Source organism: Quercus robur, chromosome 6, assembly GCF_932294415.1.
Source record: "Quercus robur chromosome 6, dhQueRobu3.1, whole genome shotgun sequence".
Taxonomy (NCBI): domain Eukaryota; kingdom Viridiplantae; phylum Streptophyta; class Magnoliopsida; order Fagales; family Fagaceae; genus Quercus; species Quercus robur.
In genome coordinates this window covers 38,196,051-38,218,415 of record NC_065539.1, presented here as the reverse complement: position 1 = coordinate 38,218,415, position 22,365 = coordinate 38,196,051, and the positions used below count along the sequence as shown (strand labels likewise).

Genomic DNA, 22,365 nt, shown 5'->3' with positions numbered 1-22,365 from the left:
AGCTGTTACCTTTCCGAATAAATTAGATTTCAAAATTAAATTAAGTACTAAATTAAATTATAATCCATAAAGTCACAAAGTAGACAAAAAATACTTGAAATTAAATGCATTAAAAAATATAATCAAATAATGAATTACACATTTTTGTCTTTTATTTTTTTATTATATATTTTTATCTATTTTAAAAGTAATTTATTCTATATACTAGCTTGTAAGCATATATATGAGATATATTTACAAATAAGCATAACTAAATGTGTATTAAAATTTTACCAAGTTTATATATAATGTTTGTATATTTTAAAATAAAAATAGCCACTAATAAAATAAATATTAGATTATTTGAAATAAATTTAAAAAATTATTTAAATTGTTATCCATGAAATTCTAAATAGTATTAAAAAAAATTAAATTGGATTTCTCAATTTTTGTAGTGTTGTAAATAGTTACACTGAAATTAAGAAAATTAATTGAGACACATAGCATAAATTAGACTCCAATTTAAGATCAAATTGGATTTTCTATTAGTTTTGACTATAAATAAATAAATATATATATATATATATATATATGTATGTATATCTGTGTGTGTCTATATATATATATGATTTTTATACGTTATATAATAATATAATTAATTTAATAATAAAAAAAATTAAAGAATAGAAGAATAAAAAAAAGTCATACCTGTCCTAGACTCCAGTAATACCATACACGTATGTGATGGTAAAATAAAGAGAAACAAAAGAAGTTCCTTTAATAGGTTTGCCTTTGCAGACTTGAAATCTAGACCATATACGTGGACCATGGTTGTAAATCTTGGAGCAATTTAACTAGAAAAGAGAGAACAAACTACTGGGATCAGTGGGATGAAGTAAAGAAGAAAGAAGCTAGAGCAAACATACCAAACTTATGGCCTGTTTGGAAGTTTAAAAAATGAGGGGGAGTAGAGTAAAGGGAGGGAGAGTAATTCAATTACCTTATTTGGAAGTTTTTTAAGGAAGGAGGGAGAGGAGTTTGGAGGGGTTTGGAGGAGTTTCAACCACCTCTAATCCCTTATTTTTAATTCCCCCAAATTGGAGAAATTTGGAGGGAGAGTAGAGTAGATAAATTATTGACTAGATAAATTTTCCAATTTACCCTTTCTAAATTAATAATAGACCAATGTTGTAAGCCATTTTCAAATAAGGGTAAATTTGTTTATTTGAATCATTTCTTCTCCTCTCCATTCTAATTTTTAAAACATCCAAACAAGGGGAATGACTAATTACTCTCTTCTCCCTTACTAATTTTAAAAACATCTAAACAAGGTCGAGGGGAACCAAGAGATAAAAGAAATGAAAAGAAAGAGAAAAAAAAAATTTAGTAGACTCAAAGCTTCGAAATCTATAATTTGTTGAATTTTATTATTATTTTATTTTAAAGGAAGGGGCAAAAATTAGAACCATTTTTGATTTATAAGTCATGGGTTTCAATTAGTTAGCTAGAGTCTTCAAAATATTTTTAGGTAGTCAAAACAAAAAATTTTAAAAATATTATATATAAATTTTTTTTTACCCCCAGTCTGGGTGTATGTTTGTTTGAATACCCTACTATCAACGTGGCAGCGCCACTGTAAATAGAGTCTTGTCTTCAATCTTTTTTTTTTTTTTTTTTGATAAACCTTGTATTCAATCAGTTAGTTCAATATACAGAGATATTTTTCTAACAAATTTGATTTATATTCCCATTTGTGTATCATCTGGTTTAACAAAATTTATTCAGTCACTAATAAAATAAAAATAAAAATCCTTTTAAACCACAAGGGATGGGGCCAAATTAAAGTTGAATTGATAATAACTTTTGGCTAACTCTCGGCCGAATTACCTGCCCCAGGCGCAGCCTTAGGTATTGTCAAACTTTTCAACTCAGTGGGTTCCCTACATTCAAAAAAAAAAAAAAAAAAAAAAAATGAGGGTGGAGTGGGTTCCAAGTGGACACTATCACAACAACGTGTAATCATAAGAGAAATCTATAATTCCTCAAATACAAGCCATGTGGCGTGTAATCATAGGCCCAACCCATTATAAAAGGTGAACAAATTTCTCAAGTTTGTATACCATAATTCTATGTCTTTCTCTCAAAAGCCCAAAATGTCTACCAAACATTTGCTATTGTTGCTTCTCGCAGTTGTGCTTCTCACCACTCACTCTCTTGCTGATCACCATAAACCACCACACAAGCCACCACACAAGCCTCCTTCAACGGAGGAGACCACCCTGGAATCAAATTTGGACGGAAAACCTCCCAAGGGATACAAGCCACCACCAAAACACAAGCCACCAACCTCATTGGATGGGTTTAATGAGGAAAAACCACCACACAAAGAAAAACCAGTAGGCCCTATAAAACCACCACACAAGCCTCCAGCACAGGAGTCCTCATTGGATGGCAAACCTCCCAAGGGTTACAAGCCACCACCAAAGCACAAGCCTCCAACTTCCAACTGAGTGAGCCTAGCTAGCTAGTTAGGCTCATGTTATTATTAGTATATATATATATATATATATATGCGTGGGTAATATATAATAAGAGCTGCAATTGATAATATCCTCTCTTCCCACAACTCTTTATGCATGTACCACTTGCTGCTACTTCTAAGCTACTTGTGGGATATGTTCACGTTAATGTACTCATTTTAGTGTCCGTGCCTGTCTTTGCTTATGAACATTGACATGCACTTTGCTCTTGTTATGTATAAATTTCATTGGAACCTGTTTGGGACTTTCATGTGCATCTTTGGTTTATGCTACACAAGCACTAGTACAACAAACTCATCTGGAAAGAAAGAAAAAAGAACGTTGATCGATGCCATGATAGAATAATTACTAACGGCACACCCCTTAGCCAAATTAATATGAGACTAGTCGCAAGAAACCAAGCACAATATTTTTATATTACTAGTCATCACCTACAATTCTAAACCTTATTTTAAAATTTGTAGGGTCCGTGACATGGTTCTATTATTGATCAAAGGTCACTCTCATAAATGAAAAAAAATAAAAAATAAAGAAAAAGAAGAAGAAGAAATTAGCATTGGTTATCACATTCACAACATTGTAGATTATTTGTGGCGTCCACATAGTACAACACACATCAATGCATGCTGGACAGAGGCGGACCTAGCCCCCCCCACCCCCCGACTTTTCGAATTTCCATTAACAGAAATCAGAAATGTCTAAGTTATATCTAAATTTACTTCCCCCACCCCCCCTCTCTCAAAAAAAAAAAAAAAAAAAAAGTGATAATGAAATCACTTCCCTGCTAATCGTTAAACAGAATTTCCACTTATATGTAGTCCTATTTGACCTTTGCTTTCAAAGCTTCATGCTGTGTATATCAAACCAGAAAGTACCAAGAAAAAAAAAATGAAGGGTATCTAGCGCCACAGACCCCATTTTTGTAGTTGGATGAATCTGCTCTAGAGATACTCTTTATTTTGTTAGCTTGTTGTTGAGTATTTATCTTGTAGTGGTGGATGGGTTCTCTCGATGAGGCCTACTCTACAATTTGGGAGTAGCTAACATGATGATACGAGTGATTTGAGATTTTAGAATTTGACTGAAACGGTATAGTTTAGGATTAGAGTTTTATATTTTAACTTGGAAAAAGCTGTATCATTTGGATGGTGTCAGGTAAGCTTTTATTTTTTATTGAAATGGCATAGTTTTGGAGCTGATTTGACAAAAATAAAACACTTTAGCATGTACATGTATCATTTAACAATAGAAACCAATCGTGGGGAGTGAATTGCTAACAGAATCAAACTTCGAGGTGTAAAATCAAAGTTTAAAAAATTTTAGGTGAAAAATCCCAGTAACTTCAAATTTTAGGGGTGTAATTTGCATTTTACCCTTAAAATAATAATGCCTAAAACACTAATATTTAACAAGTAATTTACTGTAATATATATAAAAATTTAAGTATATATAATTTCTATAAGAAATTATATATAGGGTTATTTATATTTATTTAAATAGAGCAAAAATTACATTAGTGATAAGCTGTATATATAGTAATTACTTAAATTAATTTGACATTCACGAAATTATAAGGAACATAGTTATTCTAATAATTATTTTGAGAAATAAAGGGGAAAAAAAAAGGGTTTTAATCCTTACACAAATTAGGGTTATAAAGTACTATATATATATATATAAATCATTCATTATATTTTTATTCCACCCACTAAGGCACAAATTCCTAACTTTTTTTTTTTTTTTAGTAAGAAAATTTCTAACTCAGTCATTGGATATGTCTTTCTCTTGTGAGAAAATTTAGGCATGTCATGGTTGACACTATGTGAGGGTTTGGATACACGTTTGCATTTAAAGTTTGCATTTTCTGGCTTTTTTTTTTTTTTTTTTTTTTTCCCTGAACAGTAACATCACATGGGTTCATTGTGCAGGAGACAAAATGTACTGTTCATGCACTGTTCACGGGTCCCACGGTACTATTCACACATTAAAAAATTATTTTATTACAGTGTTTTTAGTTTTTAATTTTTAATTTCAACAAAAATAAATTATATCCAAACAAACCCTATATTACTTGACTCTCTAATTTCTGAAATCAACCCAATTGCACATAAAGTAAAATAGAGACGCTATAACGATATAAGAACACAATTTCATGTCTTTTCTTTTGGCTTACGACAAAGATTTAAATGTCTCATCAGAAAGTTTTCAAAAGGCATATTAAAATTTGAAGGACAAATTCATGTGCTCACTCCAGTAGACAGTAGTACTTGTCAAAGGTCATGATCTTAGATGGGAAATGAAGAAACGCCAGAGTTAAGGTAGGCTCCAGTATTCATTGTGCCGACATAGTTCATTTGTTAACCACCACAAACCACAACAAAGACTGAACAATCATCAAAGCCTACAACATAAAGATGATTTTAGCAGAAATGGGTTTTTACATAACAGAACAATCATCAAAGCCTACAACAGAACAATCATCTTTATGATCGGATGAGGGAGAGGTGGATAATACTAAACAGAACAATCATCAAAGCCTACAACATAAAAAAATGAGTAGCAATTGTAAAAAAAAAAAAAAAAAAAAATTGGGTTTCAATTGGAAATTTCTCTGACTCTGTAAAAAAAAAAAAAATAAAAAATAAAAATAAAAATAAAATTGGGTTTTTGCTTAACTAGTTCCATGGTTAAGCAAGAACCGAATTTGGAAGAAAGAATACCCAATTTTAAAAACCACCGGAATTTTAAAACCCACCATTGGCATTTTAAAAACCACCGGCATTTTAAAACCCACCACCGGCATTTTAAAACCCAATTTAGAACCCTAGATTTCAAAGATTAAAAAGCAAAATCCTAATCTACCTGCAACGGCTGAACAAAACAGAGAGGTGCAATAATCTTGATCTTCCTCAAATCGGTTTGCATGCACGACCTCAAGCTTTCAAATCCTAGTTACCTCAAGTGAAGCGAAGCATGATATCCATGAGTGAGTCTTCCTGCCACAGCTAAACGGAGAAGCTGTCTTCCTCGGTTCGGTTTGCATGAACGATGGGAGTGAGTGAGCGATTGATTTTTGGGAGTGACACTGAGTGATTTTTGGTGAGCAAGCCGGATGAGAGTGAGTGAGTGGTTTTTGGAAAAGAGAGTGTTTTGATCTGGATGGGAGTGACTTTTTACCTATTTTCTATGTTAGAGTAACGGTGAGGGAGAGGTGGGCACATGGCACATAAATGGTGATAATTACAGGTGGGTAAAGTGTCAAAATTTGAACCACAGGTAGGCACTTAGAATTAGAGGCAAACCATAGGTGGGCAATGTGTATTATCCCTTGTGTTTTTTCTTTTTGGGAAAGGGACGTCAAAAAGATTATCGTTACTAGAACCACATATAAGCGATTCTATTTTCATAATAACTATTATTATGTGTTTAGACCCCCCCCCCCCCCCCCAAAAAAAATGAAATGAGATATAATAGATTTAATAGAGTAACAGAATACTTTTATTATTGTAAAATGTTTTTATGCCGACAATTCTTGTCTCAATGATTGTCATAATAATATTGTGACGGAAGAGATTATGACTAGTTATTTATTATTTTTATATTTATTTAGATTATTTTTTATTCACTAATTACAATTAGTTACATTAATTAGAATTGTAGTAAAAGTTATAATATAAGAGTTCTTTATATTAAGCTCCAGGAAAAAATTGGCGAATGGCCTTTCTGAGCAAAAATTGTAGCATTTTGCCCCATTTTTTAAAATATTAGGAAAATGTCCATCTTTTGTAACTCAATTTAAGATAAATCAAGTTTAAAATTATTTTAAAAAAAAAAAAAATTCTGGAGACCTATAGTGGCATTTTAAGGAGCCTATAGTGACGTTTTAAAAACCTATAGTGGCATTTTGTAACTCAACCTCCATGAACTCAAGTTATAGGCAATTTTTTTTTTTTTTTTTACCTATAGCTTGAGTTCATGGAGATCGAGTTATAGAACGCTACTATAGGTCTTTAAAACGTCACATAAGCTCCTTAAAACCCCCACTATAGGGCCTAACTCGATTTATATCAAATTGAGTTTCAAAATAGAGGTATTTTCCTAATTAGTTTGGGAAAGAGGGCAAAATATTACATAATTTTCGTGAAACGGGCATTTGCCCATTTTCTCTTTGAGCCCCCAATTAAAATATGATCATGTTAACAGATGTATTAAAGACAATTGCTAATAAAACATAATAGGAAAGTTTTTATACCACTTTTATGAGAAATATAAAAAATTATCAACAACATTTATTATTTTATCTTTCTCTCAATAAAATATTACTTTTGTTATCAGATGGTGTCCTCAGTCTCATGCCTTTTTCATCAATATCATTGTTTCCGCAGGTAATAAACATCTAAATCCTACATCTCTTGCGCTCTTAACTTTGAAAAGTAAAATACAAATATGACATTATTATGGTTTAATTGGGAAGTACAATACTAATAATAGGCTTAATAGCCAGTAGGAGGTGCTTTGTCATTTCCAGTCCTGATAATATAGCGAACTCTGACATTTTTTTTTCCCATTTTATGTAGTGCCATATTAATAGATATTTTCTACAAAATCATAATAAGCTCTCATGTAAATAATAAACGCATAGAATTATTATTTTTCGCAGATAAATATTGTTAAATTAAGGAAAAAGTGCACAGTTAACTGCATCTTATCAACCTATGAAAGAAAGAAAGAAAAAACATTGTATCTTACCCATTTCTTTCGCTAGGTTCAATTTTGTGTGGGCTAGCATATCAATATAGCGTGGGCTCCATATGTGAGCCCTTATTACATTGATTGGAAATGAAGGAAAGATATAGTTAGGTCTTACTGTTGTTGAGAGGGATCTTTGAAATTAATCTTCCATACAAAAACAAGAAATGCTAGATCATGAATGACATCATTCATGAAAACATAGTTTAAAGTCCAAGCAATTATAAAAAGACAACACATTGCACTAGTTTTGCACTACAAAACACGCGGGTCTTAGGCTGCGTTTGCAAAAACACAGCTATAGATACCCTATAGCCCTGTTTACTAAAAGTGCAGCTAAAATTATGAACCTATAGCCACATTTTATAACATGCAGCTATAGGACAGTTCTGTGGCTGCGTTTTTAGTGTTTGCAACTGCGTTTTATCAAGTTAGGCCTATGGCCGCGTTTGAAAAACACAGCTATAGGTCCAGCCCAATTTGGGCTTTCTTTTTCTTTTCTTTTTTAAAAAAAAAAAAAAAAAAAAGAAGTCCTATAGCCGCATTTAGAAAACACAGCCATAGGTCATCTTAAAGCCGCGTTTTACAAAAAATCGGCTTAAAACCCTCAAATTAAAAAAAAAAAAAAAAAAAAAAAAAAAAAAAAACCCTTAGACCCTCAAATTTCTCTCTCTCTCTAACCCAGTCTCTCACCTTCTCTCTCACTCTCTCCCAGCTGCCACCACCATGATCTGTGCTCTTTTTTCTTCCAGTTATCCTAACAAACATCTTCCTTTTCAGCTCCCTTTTCCTCTATTCTCAGATTTACACCTTCAATTTTGTTGTAATTCTGATTTTGCTGAAGAGGATTTGATCTTCGCTCATTCTTCGATTCAAAATCAATTCTATAGACAACCCTTTCATTTCAAAGTGCAAATAAAACGTTCTGGAACTCTATCCATTTCTCTTCCCTCTTTTTTATTTTTTATTTTAGGATCTTCTCTCTCTTTCGCTTTTCTCTCTCTGGAACAAATTAGCTTAGGCTCATATCAAATTTCTATGGGAGATAGTGAGGGAAGAAAGATTGACTCATCATTTTTCCAGTAAGTATCTCTTCTTCTTCTTCTTCTTCTTCTTCATCTTCTTCTTTTATTTCTCCGTTTCTTCAAAAAAAAAAATTTCTTAAATTTTTTTTTCTTAAGATTTATGTTTGTATTTGTTTCCTTGTGATGATATCTTTCAATACATCCATGATTGCTTTTAGAGATTCAAGTTTTCTTTCCTTTTGGATATGATTTTGTTGATGAGCTTTAAGCTTTCAGAGTTACATGGATTTATGTTATACTTGCAAATTAGGGTTTTGTTTTTTTTCAATACCTGGTGATTTTCTAGGTTTTCTTTCAAGAAATTGCAAAGGGATTTCAGACTTATATGGATTTATCTTGTATATGTTCACGATCGGTGATCGCTCTGTTTTTAAGCTGTCAAGAGTTACATGGATTCATGTTAATACTTGCAAATTAGGGTTTCTTTCAATGCCTTGGCGGTGATTTTCTAGGTTTTGTTTCAAGAAATTACAAGAATTTCATAATTACATGGATTTATCTTGTATACCTTGGTTTTCTTTGATAGGTCTGGTTTCAAGAAGCTGGTCATCGTTTTTTTGAGAAATTTCTAAGAAATTGCAGAGGGAGACGATATTGATTTATTGCTTTTTGTGAATCCCTCTTGTGGAATAGAGTTTTCCTTTCAGAACTATATGGATTTATCTCCTATTCTGAGTTCATGTTAAAAATTTCAATTACAAGAAAATTTTTCTGAGTTCGTGGCAGGGGTTTGATTTGGTGATAAACTTCTTTTTGTTGTTGTTTTGAAGAAGAATTATAGGGATAGTTTTCTACTTGTTTTAATCCATTCTAATACTTGGCCTGTGACTGCTTTTGATTTCACATTTTTTTACCATTGAACATGATCTTGTCCCCTGTTCAATTTATTTTATGGACTTTGTTTCTTTGCAGATTTTTTAAGGCATGTATGTTGGATTGATGTCTGCTTTTCTAGATCAATTTGATCCTCTTTTTTAGGAGCCCAAATATGTATATAATCTCTTCCCTTATTGTTGTCTAGCAGGTTATAATGTGTTCCACGTATTTAAAATATAATGCTACTTGAACTTTAATAAACTCTAGCACTGCTCAACTTGATTGTCTTGGTTCCTTCTTCTATTGCCATCAACTTGCACTCATGACAACTTTTGAACTTAAGATCATTTTTTTCTATTGCCATCAGCTTTGGTCTATATTGTGAAAAATAAATAATAAATTGTGATTCATTATTGGGCAATCATATAGTTTAAACATTTGCATTCTTTAAACATGGCTACTCTTTAAATTCCAGAACAGTACATGTGTATGCTTCCTTGTGTCTTATGTATAGGATTCAAAGTTATAACTTCTATGGATGTGGTTTGTATAGTTGGACTGTGTGGTGGTGATATTTTGGGGCTAATGGCTCTGTTGCCCCAATTCTTGTGTTTGAAAAATTTTATGTTGTATATCCATTTGGATGGCAAAGTTTGATGGGTGACCTCAGGTAATGAGCTCTCTTTATGCCTTGATTTCATTATTTTTTTTCTTAATTTGAAGTTTTAAGTATTGGAGCAAGATATGTATGAGTTAGAAAAACAATTTGTTGGACTGACATTGGGTTGAGAACAGGCTTCTATTGCAGCTGTGTTTTAGTTTTTGGTTTTGATCCTAATACTCCCTTAACTACATGCTTGACCCTTAAAAAAAAAATAATAATGACACTAATATTTAAATCTACATTTTTATTATTGGAGATTGGATGTCTTGTTTGTCTACTTTGTCAGTTTTTTCAAATTTAAGTGGTGATGCATTTGTGGTACTTTAGCTAGGTTGATTTTGTTTGGTTAATCTTATAGTTTATAATTATCCTAAACTATGTAGTTCGAATTCTGTTTTTCAGTTTGCTCATGTAGCTCATCTTTCACGTAGCACTTGTACATTTGTCTTCTTGTCTTGTTTCTATTGATGTTTTCTTGCTTCTAGTGGAACCTGGTTATGTTGTGTTAGCAGCTCCATTTCTAGTTAGGATTGTCACATCGTTTGTATGTTGGAAGCAAGAATTTTTTTTTTTTTTTTGGTGCTTCACAACTTAAGCAGCTGAGTTTGTTGATTAACTCTCTTTTTCTTCCATTTTTGGTATTTTTGGCTAACACAAAACAGGTAACATCCGTCTCTCTCTCTAAAATTTCCTGTTTAATTTGGTTCATTTTCGCCTAATCTCATGCCATTCTCTCTATTTTTACGAATATATAATCTCTCTCTCACTCTTTTTTTTTTTTTTTTTTTGGTTTAAATAAAAATTTTGGGTGCTAATTAGTTTTATTTGATTTGTAGCCATGAAACTGAGATGTGCGATTCAAAAGTAGGGTCAAATCTTTTGGATATCAGTAAGGTATGCTTTTGAATTTTGGCAAAAGTTGATTTTTTTTTTTTTTTTTTGGTGTAAATATTTAATACATTGATTCAAGGTATATCATGGGTAATCTGTAATCAAATTAAATAGTAGTTGAAGAAAGATATATATATATATATATATATATATATATATTGAGTAATGGATCAAGATGAGGTTAAGGTAGTGAGTCAGTTTGGCCGGGATAAGTTAGAATCTTATAAGTTTGGGTAATAAAGTGGTGCTTGATCTGATGCATTCTTGTGCTGCTCTGGTGCACTATCTGTTGCACTGTGTTGCAACTTGGGCTGCTCTGGTGTGGCAGCTAAGGCATCTGCTGTAGAAGTTGTTTTACCATCATCCCTTTGACAAACCTTCGTAAAGTAAGTCCTATTTTTGAAAAAAAAATTGCAGTAAAGTAAGTCCTGTTTTTGCTACTTTCCTCTAGATTAGATTTTACATAGTTCCTTTTCTTTTTCCATTGTACTTGAGATAGCTTTTAGGAAGTTTATGTAGGGATATTTGTAAGTTATACTTCCCATGATTTTGTTGTCGTACCATATACTTTACCTAATTTAATTGGAGATATTTTTATGTTCTTTTATAGGAAGGCGAATGTCAGAACACATATAGTTGTTGATGAACCAAATGAGAATATTTGTAAAGTTGTTGGGAATCAGCTTTAGCAAGTGGATTTACTTATGATGGGCTTTATAGTCTATTGTTGAAGACTAATGCATAAGGTTGGTATTTATATTGACAATCTATTTACGCTTTAGAAGGTATTAGAATTGGTAGTTACTATGTGTTTCTTCTATAATTTAAATTAAATTGGTGGCACCTAATAGGTTCTAAGCCTCATAGTTCACAGTATTTATAAAAGTGCTATTATTTATGAATTAGCTATATATATCTTGATCTTGCTATTTATGCCCTTTTAAGATATGTTTATCTCACTTAGAGTTAGCTTCTTCATAATGGGTTCATTTTTTTTTTTTTTTCCTTTTTGTGATAGAAAGATAAGAAAATGTGGATTATTACTTTCTTTCTATCCAATATGTTTTAATTCCTTACATAGTCGTGTTATATATATATATATATATATTCTTTTTTTTTTTTTTGTTCATCCTAACTTGAAAGTTGATTGTGCTAAGAGACACTCACCTATAGAAGAATGAGAAGGTTATGATGATACAGAAGAGTTGAATTTTGGGATGGTTTGGTTGCATTGTGATAAGGACATTGGCCAAAGGTCAAGTTTTTGGTGGTTTGAGAGAAGGACTTGGGTTTTATGTTTTCAATTGTAGCTTGCTTTGTTGGTTAATCATAGGTTTGAGACCTTTGTGGGATATGCCTCGGTTGTGGGCAATGACATTCGTTTTGGAAGATTTATATTTAATTTTTTTGTTGTTTAATGTTTTCACTTGTTTACTCATTAGTAGTTTTACATAAAAATTGTAAAATTTAAGTGTAGAAGTATAAGTTTGATTGGTAACTAATGGTCTATTAAGTTGGTTAGTTGTAGGTTTGAGACCTTTGTGGGATACACCATAAGACTTCGTTCTCTCTTATATGATCTTCCACTCTATTGCATAGCATGTGCTTGTGTTTTTGTGCAATTGCAAATGTTTTTCTTGAATTGGTAAACCTAATCTATTAAGTTATAAAAGTAGCAGAGATTTTGGGTAAAAATTTTAAGAAGGTTCATATTTTTCAATTCTCATTGGGGTGCAGTGGCATATCTATGTGTTTTACTACTTAAAAAAAAAAAATTAATGGTTTATGTTTTTGTTTTTGTTTTTGTTTTTGTTTTATTTTTCTTTTTCTAGGTTTAGATAGTTTATCTTTTTATGGTTCATTTGACTAATTGAAATTAATCGTTTCTTTTAATTTTTTGGCTTTGAATTTAGAAGCTGTTAAAGTTTGTTGAAAAAGTTGATGATGGTCATTGTAATTGAATAATTTCTTATTAAATCTAAAGTAAACGAGTGTAGGATTGTGTTTTATGTTAATATGAGATTTCCATTTGAATAAGAAAATTATTTTACCCAAGCAGTGTTAAGGTATTGATGAATGCAAATGTGTAATAGCATGGTAGACAAGCATATTTGCAGGGAAAAAAACTATAGCCGTGTTTTTAAAACGTGGCTATAGCCAAATTCAAAAAAAAAAAAAAAAAAAAAAAAAAAAGGGGGCTATAGCCCCATTTTAAACACGGCTAGAGTATGTCCCCTATAGTCGGGTTTATAAAACGCAGCTAGAGTACGTCCTATAACCGCATTTCTGAAAACGCGGCCATTGGTCTTGGCCTATAGCCCTATTTGTAAAAATGCGGCCACTGGTCCTGACCTATAGCCGTGTTTGCAAAAATGCGGTCACTGGTCCTGACCCCTCAGGCCTTTAGTCACGGGTTTTAGGCCAAGGTTGTAAATGCGACTATAAGCCAAATCGTCCTATAGCCATGTTTTTATGAGCTATAGCCGCATTTTTGAAACGCGGCTATAGGACCTTTTTTTTTTTTTGGGGTAGTGTTGCACCATGTCTTCCAAGTACTTGTTAGTGTTACTCCTTGGAGTGGTGCTTCTTAGTCTCACCACTTCCACTCTTGCTGATATAAAAAAACCTCCAGTTAAAAGGCCCCCACCTCAAAAGCCACCTACTCTTGAGGAGACCTTAGATGGCAAACCACATGGCTACAAGCTACCCCCGAAACACAAGCCACCAACCCCACTCAATAAGGAAGAGAAGCCATTCCCTAGACAAAAGCCACCAAGCCCTTCCGAGAAACCTCCAAAGGGTAAGGGAGAGAAGCCACCACCAGAACACAAGCCACCAAAAGAGCATTTCCCAGAACACCCTTCGCTAGAGGATGCCAAAGACTTGTACAAGCCAACCGTTGAGAGGAAGCCACTTCCTACTCCAACAAAGAAGCCACTTCCTACTCTAAAAAATTCCGGTAAGTAAAATAGGAATAAATTAATTTAGCTAGCTTTCGGAGGTTTGTACAAATCTCACAACAGGCTCAGTTTCCAATCCGATAAAGATAGGGAAGATTTATACAAATCCCTTAAACAACTTCTCATAGATCAACTTTATGTCGAAAGAGAGTTGCACGTTATGCACTATTTTGTTTTAACAATGGTTTATATTCCTATTGGCTGCAATATTATTGTTGGTTTGTCAAAGCCATCAGTTCACCTGTACATAGACAAGTGACTTTTTTTTTCTTTTTCCTACCTACCACACACAAGAGCATGGCTGTCAAAATCCCAATTTGGATCCTCCGGTCCTATGATTTTACGATCCCACCTACTCAAAATGATCCGAATCTTTCAAGGATTTTTGCGATCGTTCAGGATTGGTAGGATCGTACGATTCTGACAATCCCAAATGTCAATTGGACCCAAATAAAAAATATGCTAATAGAATGTCACATTTTGAGGTTTTTGGCCTCTTTAAATGATGCTTACAAATGGATGTAGTGATATATGATAATTATATTAATGAATGTATAATTTATGTGATTATTTAACATACCAATGTGTATTTTTTGTTTTTTTCTCAAATAATGTAGAATCTTACGATCCACGATCCGATCCTATGATTATTGATCCCACCTACCTCCCACGATCCTATCTAAGATCCCGATTTTGACAACTTTGCACAAGAGTACATTGAGACAAAGGAAACCAATGATAAAGGAATGTCATCAGTGCGTTTTAGGAAAAAAATAAGTATCCATTATTAATGACAACACTTCATGTATGATCGGGTATCAATAAAAAATAAAAATTATTTTACTATTCAGTTTATTTTTGTTACTATTCATAGGTCACACAACACTTTTTGGCACTATTTATAAGCCATATTGTATTATTTTAATTAACTTTTACCTTTGTTTACAGTACTTTCAGCAAAAAAATTTCAGTTTCAGCAAAATAAGCGGTATCCAAAAATTGCAAATTCATCAATCCAAAAAGAAAAATGGTATGGCTAAAATTATTTTTATAATTTATTTTACAAATTGTTGAAGTGGTGAATTGTTATTAGTAAGCAAAAAAAAGTAATGTTAGTAATAAGCTCAAATAAGAATCAATAAAAATTTGTCACAATATCAATTTGTAAAATTGTAGTAAAATAATTTGTTTGCAGAATTTCTCATAAAAAAAAAAAAATAGTATATGTTACGAGCCACATGATCAGTGTGCCTTTAGTCACACTCATTTGTGAAGGGTTAATTATTTGCTATCCATTAAGATATGCTTACTATGTTTCTAAAAAAATAAAAAAATAAAAAAGAAAAAAAGAAAAAAGAAGAAGAAGAAGAAGAAGAAGAAGAATTACTCTGATTTCTTAAATCCTAAGCATAGATATCATCATTCCCACAAAAACGAAGAAATCCATATATTGGTCATGTAATATGTATGTAGTCAACATCAAGATCTAACTGCAAGAAACATTTAAGACAAAATATTAGTTGAATTCAAAAGGGACATAAGCTTCAGCGGGGTGAGAGATAGTTAGAATCCATTATACATGACACGTGTAATATAGGAAGAACTTTAATTGTTTTTGTGGGTTAAATATAGACATTCTTGAAAAAAGTAAATTTCTTATTTGAAAGTAAAGAAAACATTGATTTCCCATATAAGGGTAGGTGTCGTTGGGCTGCATGCCCATTGAGCCTTTTATGAATTTTTCCACTACTGTTACTATCTTCATTTTTCATCTTTTCTTAATGATCATTTTTCATCACATGGGATTGGAGTCTGACATTGTGCGTGGGTTATATATATAATGCCGGCGTGATAAATGTACAGATTTAGCTTAACACATGCAACAAAAGTGGACAAATGGGGTTTCTCAGATTCCCACTTAGGATGGCTACTTTATTACTGGATATTGCATAAGTGGTTACGAAGAAAGAAAAATGTTTAGTACATATCTCTTATTACACGCATAATACACCCTCTAAAAATAAAGAAAATTATGACTTCAGGTTTCAATTTCGAACTTCAAATCACAGTTTTTCTTGTTTTTTGAGATTAGGTGTATCATGTGCAAGTGTTGAAGTATGTGTAATAAACATTTGTATAGAAGAAATATGAAAATTAACCAAAAAAGTCATGTGACTAACACAAACTTTTTTTTATTTGAATAGTACTAACAGTCAGTTGTGCTTAGTGAAGTTTGAAACCTTCGGTTGATAAAAATGTTAACATAATCTAATGGGGGCTGAAATCAAAATTTATAGTGTTATATATAAAATATGTAGACAAATGTTCACAAAATAGATCATGCAGTAATTAAGCACCGTAATGGATATCAAATAATTAATCATTCGCAGATGAGTATAAACTGTTGAATTAGAGACATACTGATCATGTGGCTCGTTACAAATATTATCTTTGGGCTAATCCATAGCAACACCATTACTATGTAGTTTATGCTTTCATATTTTCTAATACCGTCTGATATTTATTTATCACGATGGTTTCGTTCTTCTCTATGTACTTTCTGTGTGGTAGCCTTGTAGGGGGGAAAAAGCAACTTGTCTATGTGCAGTTAAACCGATGGCTTTAACAAATTTACAATAATATTTCTGCCAATAGGATTGTAATTCATTGTTAAAATGAAATAATCACTACAAAAAAATAGGGCTATCCCAGCGTTTTCAAAATCGCTGGGATAGCCCTAGAAAGCGCTGGGATAGGGTCAAAATTCCTATCCCGGCATTTTTTTTCCCGGCGCTTCAAACCGCCGCACAGTGAATGTGGGTATAGGGTCGCCGGAAATGAAAAGCGTTGGGAAAGGCATACGCCCTATACCAGTGCTTTTGAAAGTGCTGGTATAGGCCTTTTAAATTATTTTGATTCAGGACCTATACCAGCGGTTTTGAAAGAGCTAGAATAGGTACTACCTATGCCAGCACTTTTGAAAGAGCTGGAATAGGTACTACCTATGCCAGCGCTGGTATAGGTCATGAATGAAAAGCGCTAGCATAGGTCATGAATGAATATAATTTAAAAGGCCTATACCAGCGCTTTTGAAAGCGCTGGCATAGGCAGAACCTATTCCAGCGTTCTAAAAAGCACTAGTACAGTTCTTAAATCAATATAATTTAAAAGGCCTATACCAGCACTTTTGAAAGCGCTAGCATAGGCTATACCTATTCCAGCGTTCACAAAAGCGTTGGTATAGGTTGTGAATCAGTATAATTTAAAAGGACCTATGCCAATGCTTTCAAAAGCGCTGGTATAGGTCTTTTTTTTTTTTTTTTTTTTTAATTTTTTAGCACCTGTAATGTACCTAAAATACATATTTTCCAATACCTATTTTATAACACCTGTAATGAATCACAATTCATATTTTCCAATAGCAAATACAATACCACATTAAACCAACAAACTAAATATATTTACTTATAATTATTTACAATAGCAAATACAATACTTATCAATGATGAAAAATCTTCAAATGTTGAAAAATCTGAACTTAATCATGGGTAATAATCAAGAATATCTTCAAAGTTGGCTGTAATGAAGAACCATAATTTTGTTCAAACTCAGACCACATATCCTTGGATTTCATTTTTTGGAGCAAATATATATCCATGTCCTCACTTTCTAGCTCATCCAACTCAATCTTCCCCTCATCAAACCCACCTCTAGCCCTCAATCTCTCATCAAGGGCATTAAGTAATTGTCCTTGTACCATAAATTGCCATGCCCATTCTTCCAAAGGAGCCATACATATACTTATTGATGATGAAAAATATGAACTTAATCATGGGTAATAATCAAGAATGCCTTGAATTTGACTCCATAGCTTATGTTGAAAAAGCTTTAAAATGCTAGACCACTCCAATCACCTGGGAACCTAGTGTTCACGAAACTAAAAAATATAAGTCTAAGTCAAGTTAGATCCATAGTTGGTCTGCCTAGGGCTAATCACTGAACACACCAATGCATGATTATTACTCAAGCAGCAATAGATAAAAAGTAAACTTAGATGATCACATAAAAGGTAGAATTATTAAGGAAATTCCAGCGAGAATGACTAAGTTCATCATCAATAATTATAGCACAATAGGAACAACACAATCAACACTCCCAAAATAAAATACATTGTCTTATATCTCCGTGCAAACAACCCGCTTGCTCCAAATCAACAACTCACCACAGTAGAATATTTGAATTTACTAAGAGGAGATAAAATAAATTCACACATAGTTGAACAATAATATCACAATATTCACAAGACAATCAACACTCCCAATAATGAAAAGTAAACCACCTTATATCACCATGCAAGCCACCCGCTTGCTCCAAATCAACAACTCACCACCAAAAACAAAAACAAAAAAAAAAAAAAATTGACATATAATTATAGACTAATAGGGTATTTTGAAGTAGATTTTACTCTCCCTTTAGCAATTCATTGGTTTGCTCCTAGAAAGTGGAACTCAAACTTACAACAAGCTGCTAATCTTACAAAATCTAAGTCTAAATTATAGACTACTAAGATCACTTAAAAGACGTAAATTAGGTGACTTCATGTCCAAAATCATGTAAAAAGAGAAGAAACTACTAAACTAAGTACATTGAGAGAACAAACTATAAACTAAAATAGGGAGAGGTGTGCAAAGATATACAAACCAAAAGATATGCTCCAATATTTTGCTAGTTTGCATTTGTTCCACAGTAAACATGAGCTATTTAATAATTTAATCATACGTAGTCAGAGAATGAGAGGTTAACTTACTAGTTGCTACCTTGCTTTGCTCCACGGGGGATGTCAAAAATATTGCAGTAGCCACCAAATGTTTAATCTAGCAATTTAACAAATCCAACAGTCAGAATTGAGTTGTTTTTTATTTTAATAAAAAACACAATGACAAAGTAAAATAAAATTATCAACTAAATTGAGTTGAAAGATTAATGCATAGAAGCATTGTTAAAGGCGCTTGCTTGATTCATGTTTGAAATATTGAAAAAATTAGGCGTGCCATAGCAGACTTGTAGTTCTAGTTGTAGTTGTAGCTCTCTCTCTCTTTCTCTCTTGGGATATATATTGATAGATGATGTATCTAAAATCTTGCACTCTCTTACACTATGCAAGTATTTTTACTAAAAAAAAAATAAAAAAAAAAGGAAAAAAAGAGGAAAGATTGCAAGAAGTCAAGAGCAAAACTCACTCATCAATTCAAAAGGAATAAAAATGGTTGAAATAATTGCATTGTCAAATTGCAAAGGCATGTTACATATTAAATAATGGTATTTATACATTATTGTCATTCAGTTCAATTCAGATTGTTATTTGGAACTAGCTGTTTGCAAATGTTAGCTATATTTTTAGTACTAGTATACTTGGTCAATGCTACATTAAGCACTCAAAAAACAAAATTCAATGAGTTGGGTTCACTTCAGACGAAATGGTTGGTTAAGAAACCAGACATGAATTGACATAGATGAATGAAAGCCTTTAGTTTGACAGAAATGCCCTGCAAAGGACCATATTGGCAAAAAAGAGGGGGGGGGGGGGGGGAATATATATATAACGTAACCAAGTCTAGATACTCAATAAGGTTGGTGAGACAAGGACATTTGACCCATAACCTAAAAACCTACTAATAAAAGAAATGGCCACATTTTAGGCCATGAAATGAAAGGACCAAAATTAGAAAACCTTTCAGTTATTAGTACTGAATGCATTAGCCTTTTCACATCTCAATTACATCAAGATGTAACTAAAAATCATTGAAAGAACTCTTATAAGAAGACCTTACCACAATCGAATGAAATAACAGGCTTCAATTTTACCTCTTCTTCTTGAAAAATAATCAACAAATAAAAACTAAATAATTTGTAAAACTGAATGACTAAAACAAGATTGTAGTTAAGGGTTAAAAAAAATTCACACTAAACTTGCAAAAGAAATACAGCAGAAACTAAATAATTAGTAATATTGTAAATAAGGGTGAAAAGTACCAACTCATCACTCATACCTTCACCCTCAGTTTCTTGGCTAGCTTAGATACATGACATTGAGAAAGCTCCCTACTTTATTGATCCTAAACACAAGTAAAACTATAGAGGTAAAGAAACAAAATTTGTAGGCATAACTAAAGTGGACATCACTTAGAAATTTTTCATGTGATTAAGAAATTCTCCCAATTAAATCAAGGTATAAAAGTGTCAAAGACCCAGCATCCACATGAATAGACAAGCTCTTAAAGCAAGCACTAAAAAAAAAATAGTTTGTTTCTCAAATGTGTTTAATGTAAGACCCAATGAAGACATCCCTCATATTTAGCATTGCAAAAAAAAAAAAAAAAAAAATTAAACTTGTATATGATAATTAAAAAATAATAATAAAGCATATATATATACACACAAACCTAGTAAATTTCGATCCCCTGCCAGCAATTTTCCCATAATGAAAATAGTATGAACCGGCAGCCCTGGTCCAAACTCAGCTTCCTCCACATACTTCCAGAACTTCCATTCTCCACCATCAGTTACCTCAAACCCCACTTGTTCCAATACCTATAAATATCCCAAATTCACTACTGTAAAATTCAAAGCAGCTCACATTTTCTCTGCATTGTTAAAAAATCAAATACAGCTAAATTTTACACACTTAAGGTTTAACTTCTCACTAAATACTAACCCAAATTCATTATTAGAATCAACACTATCTCACACACCTATTTACTAGCTGAGCTAGTTGAAAACATTGGCTGTCCAACTTTCATACAAACTCAACTCAACCCCATGAGACTCCATTTGGTTTAGTTCTAACTAAAGAATTGATTACACTAGATATTGATAATAATATGAAGATAAATTTCTAAAACTTCAAAAACAAATGATACACAAAATTTTACGATAAACTAAAAATCTAAGCTACATTGGCTAAGGCTCATTAACCAGTTAGGACAGCAACCATAGTCTGTTGACATGTGTCTTAACAAATACCAATAATCAATTTAACCAGCATATTGCACAAATGGGAAAGGTTCACAACCAAAAAGCAAATGGGATGAGGAGACCTACATATTTGCCAACTCCTTCTGCATCCGACTTACATCTATTGCAAGAACTTGATCAACACATGAATCAAGGGACCTACCAAACCTCCACAACCCAAAGCAAACAGCAGTTCCTGAAAAAAGAAAGGTCTAATAAAATAGAGAAGAGGGGGGAAAGACATATAGATGCATAACATCAGCAAAACACAGATACCATGAAGCCCACAAATCACTTAATAGATATGTACACCCTTGCTAAATCTTGTGTCCTAAGCTCTAGTTACTTAAATTTTAAAATTTTAAAATATATCAGTTTTGACAAAATTATTGCTCAAAAGTCTTGCCTCCATGTAACAGACCAAAAAGATTTGCAAGCAGCTCCCACTCCCTAGATACAACTAACTCAGCTATCTAACTATATATTTAGGAAATAAGAAAGTTTTGCAAGCCATCCCCACTCTTTTTATTGCTTTGATTAATGAAATCAATAGGAAATAGCCCGGTAACATTAATATGATTGTTAATCTTGGTAATATATAATCAATACAAATATCAATTCCCATATTAAGGATTTAAAAATGTGCTTTGACTAATCAAATCAACAGGAAATGGCCTAGTAAAGTTAGTAAGATTTGTTAATCTTGGCAATATATAATCAATACAAATATCAATTCCTATTAATGATTTAAAAACATTTAACAATGAATCGTTTAATAAGGAAATATATACAGGCAACTGATAGTTTTAGAATCTCACTAACATTTGAAAAAGTTTTCTAATTACTAACTAACATTTTTTGAGATAAAAATATAGAAATTACTAACTAACATTGACTTTGCCAGCTCACGATATTGTGGCAGCTGCATATTTAAAGGTTTGACAATAAATCTTTTAATAAGGAAATATATATTATAATGAACTAATAACATATGCAATTGATAGTTTTAAAAAATCTCAATAATTTTTGAAAATTTTTTCTAATCAACATGCTATTTAAAGATATTATTAATTGTTTCTCAAAAAAAAAAAAAAAAAAAAAAAAAGAAGGTATTATTACTTTATTGAATTTCAATTTTAAAAGTTTTCAAAAACAAAATTTCAATTTTAAAAAAGAAACTCATATGACATCAATAGATAAAAACCTAATTCGCTAATTCATTTAAATGAGCATTTGATTAATATTAAAATAGAATACGGTAATTTTTATAAAAATTTTACAAGATAGGCAAAACTTGATTCCCCTGTACAAAACAAAAGAGATAAACTCCTTTCTTTTTAGATAAAATAATATATATATATATATATATATATATATTATAGGAAAACACTAAAAGTGTCAATCATCAATTGAGTTATAAGGTTAGTAGCATATTGTAACCATCTTTAAAAAATATTTGAGCTACAAGACTCTTTTTAGCTTCTAATATATAGTTTTTAATTGAGTTTAAATTTTAATTCTATATTTAAACTTTTAATTAGAATTAGAATCTTTTTCTTAGAAAATAAAAGAATAATAATCTTACCATTTAATTGTATATTTAATAGTTCCATAAACTAAATTTGCAATACTTTCAATCTATATTATCCATTATTGTCTGCCTTAAT

The 22,365-nt window shown here is 31.9% G+C and overlaps 1 protein-coding gene and 1 long non-coding RNA gene across 2 annotated transcripts in view; one reads left to right on the top strand and one right to left on the bottom strand.

The window, feature by feature from the left end:
- LOC126688670 (uncharacterized) overlaps positions 1-22,365 on the bottom strand; it is a 123,456-nt gene that overhangs the window by 86,081 nt on the left and 15,010 nt on the right. The window lies entirely within an intron of this gene.
- LOC126688667 (early nodulin-75-like) lies at positions 2,084-2,754 on the top strand. The gene has a single exon (XM_050383444.1). The coding sequence runs from the start codon at positions 2,109-2,111 to the stop codon at positions 2,487-2,489; it is 381 nt and encodes a 126-aa protein (XP_050239401.1). The 5' UTR covers positions 2,084-2,108; the 3' UTR covers positions 2,490-2,754.

Bases quoted from the DNA above. Each gene is read 5' to 3' on its own strand.
- LOC126688667 (XM_050383444.1), top strand. From the start codon at position 2,109: ATGTCTTTCTCTCAAAAGCCCAAAATGTCTACCAAACATTTGCTATTG.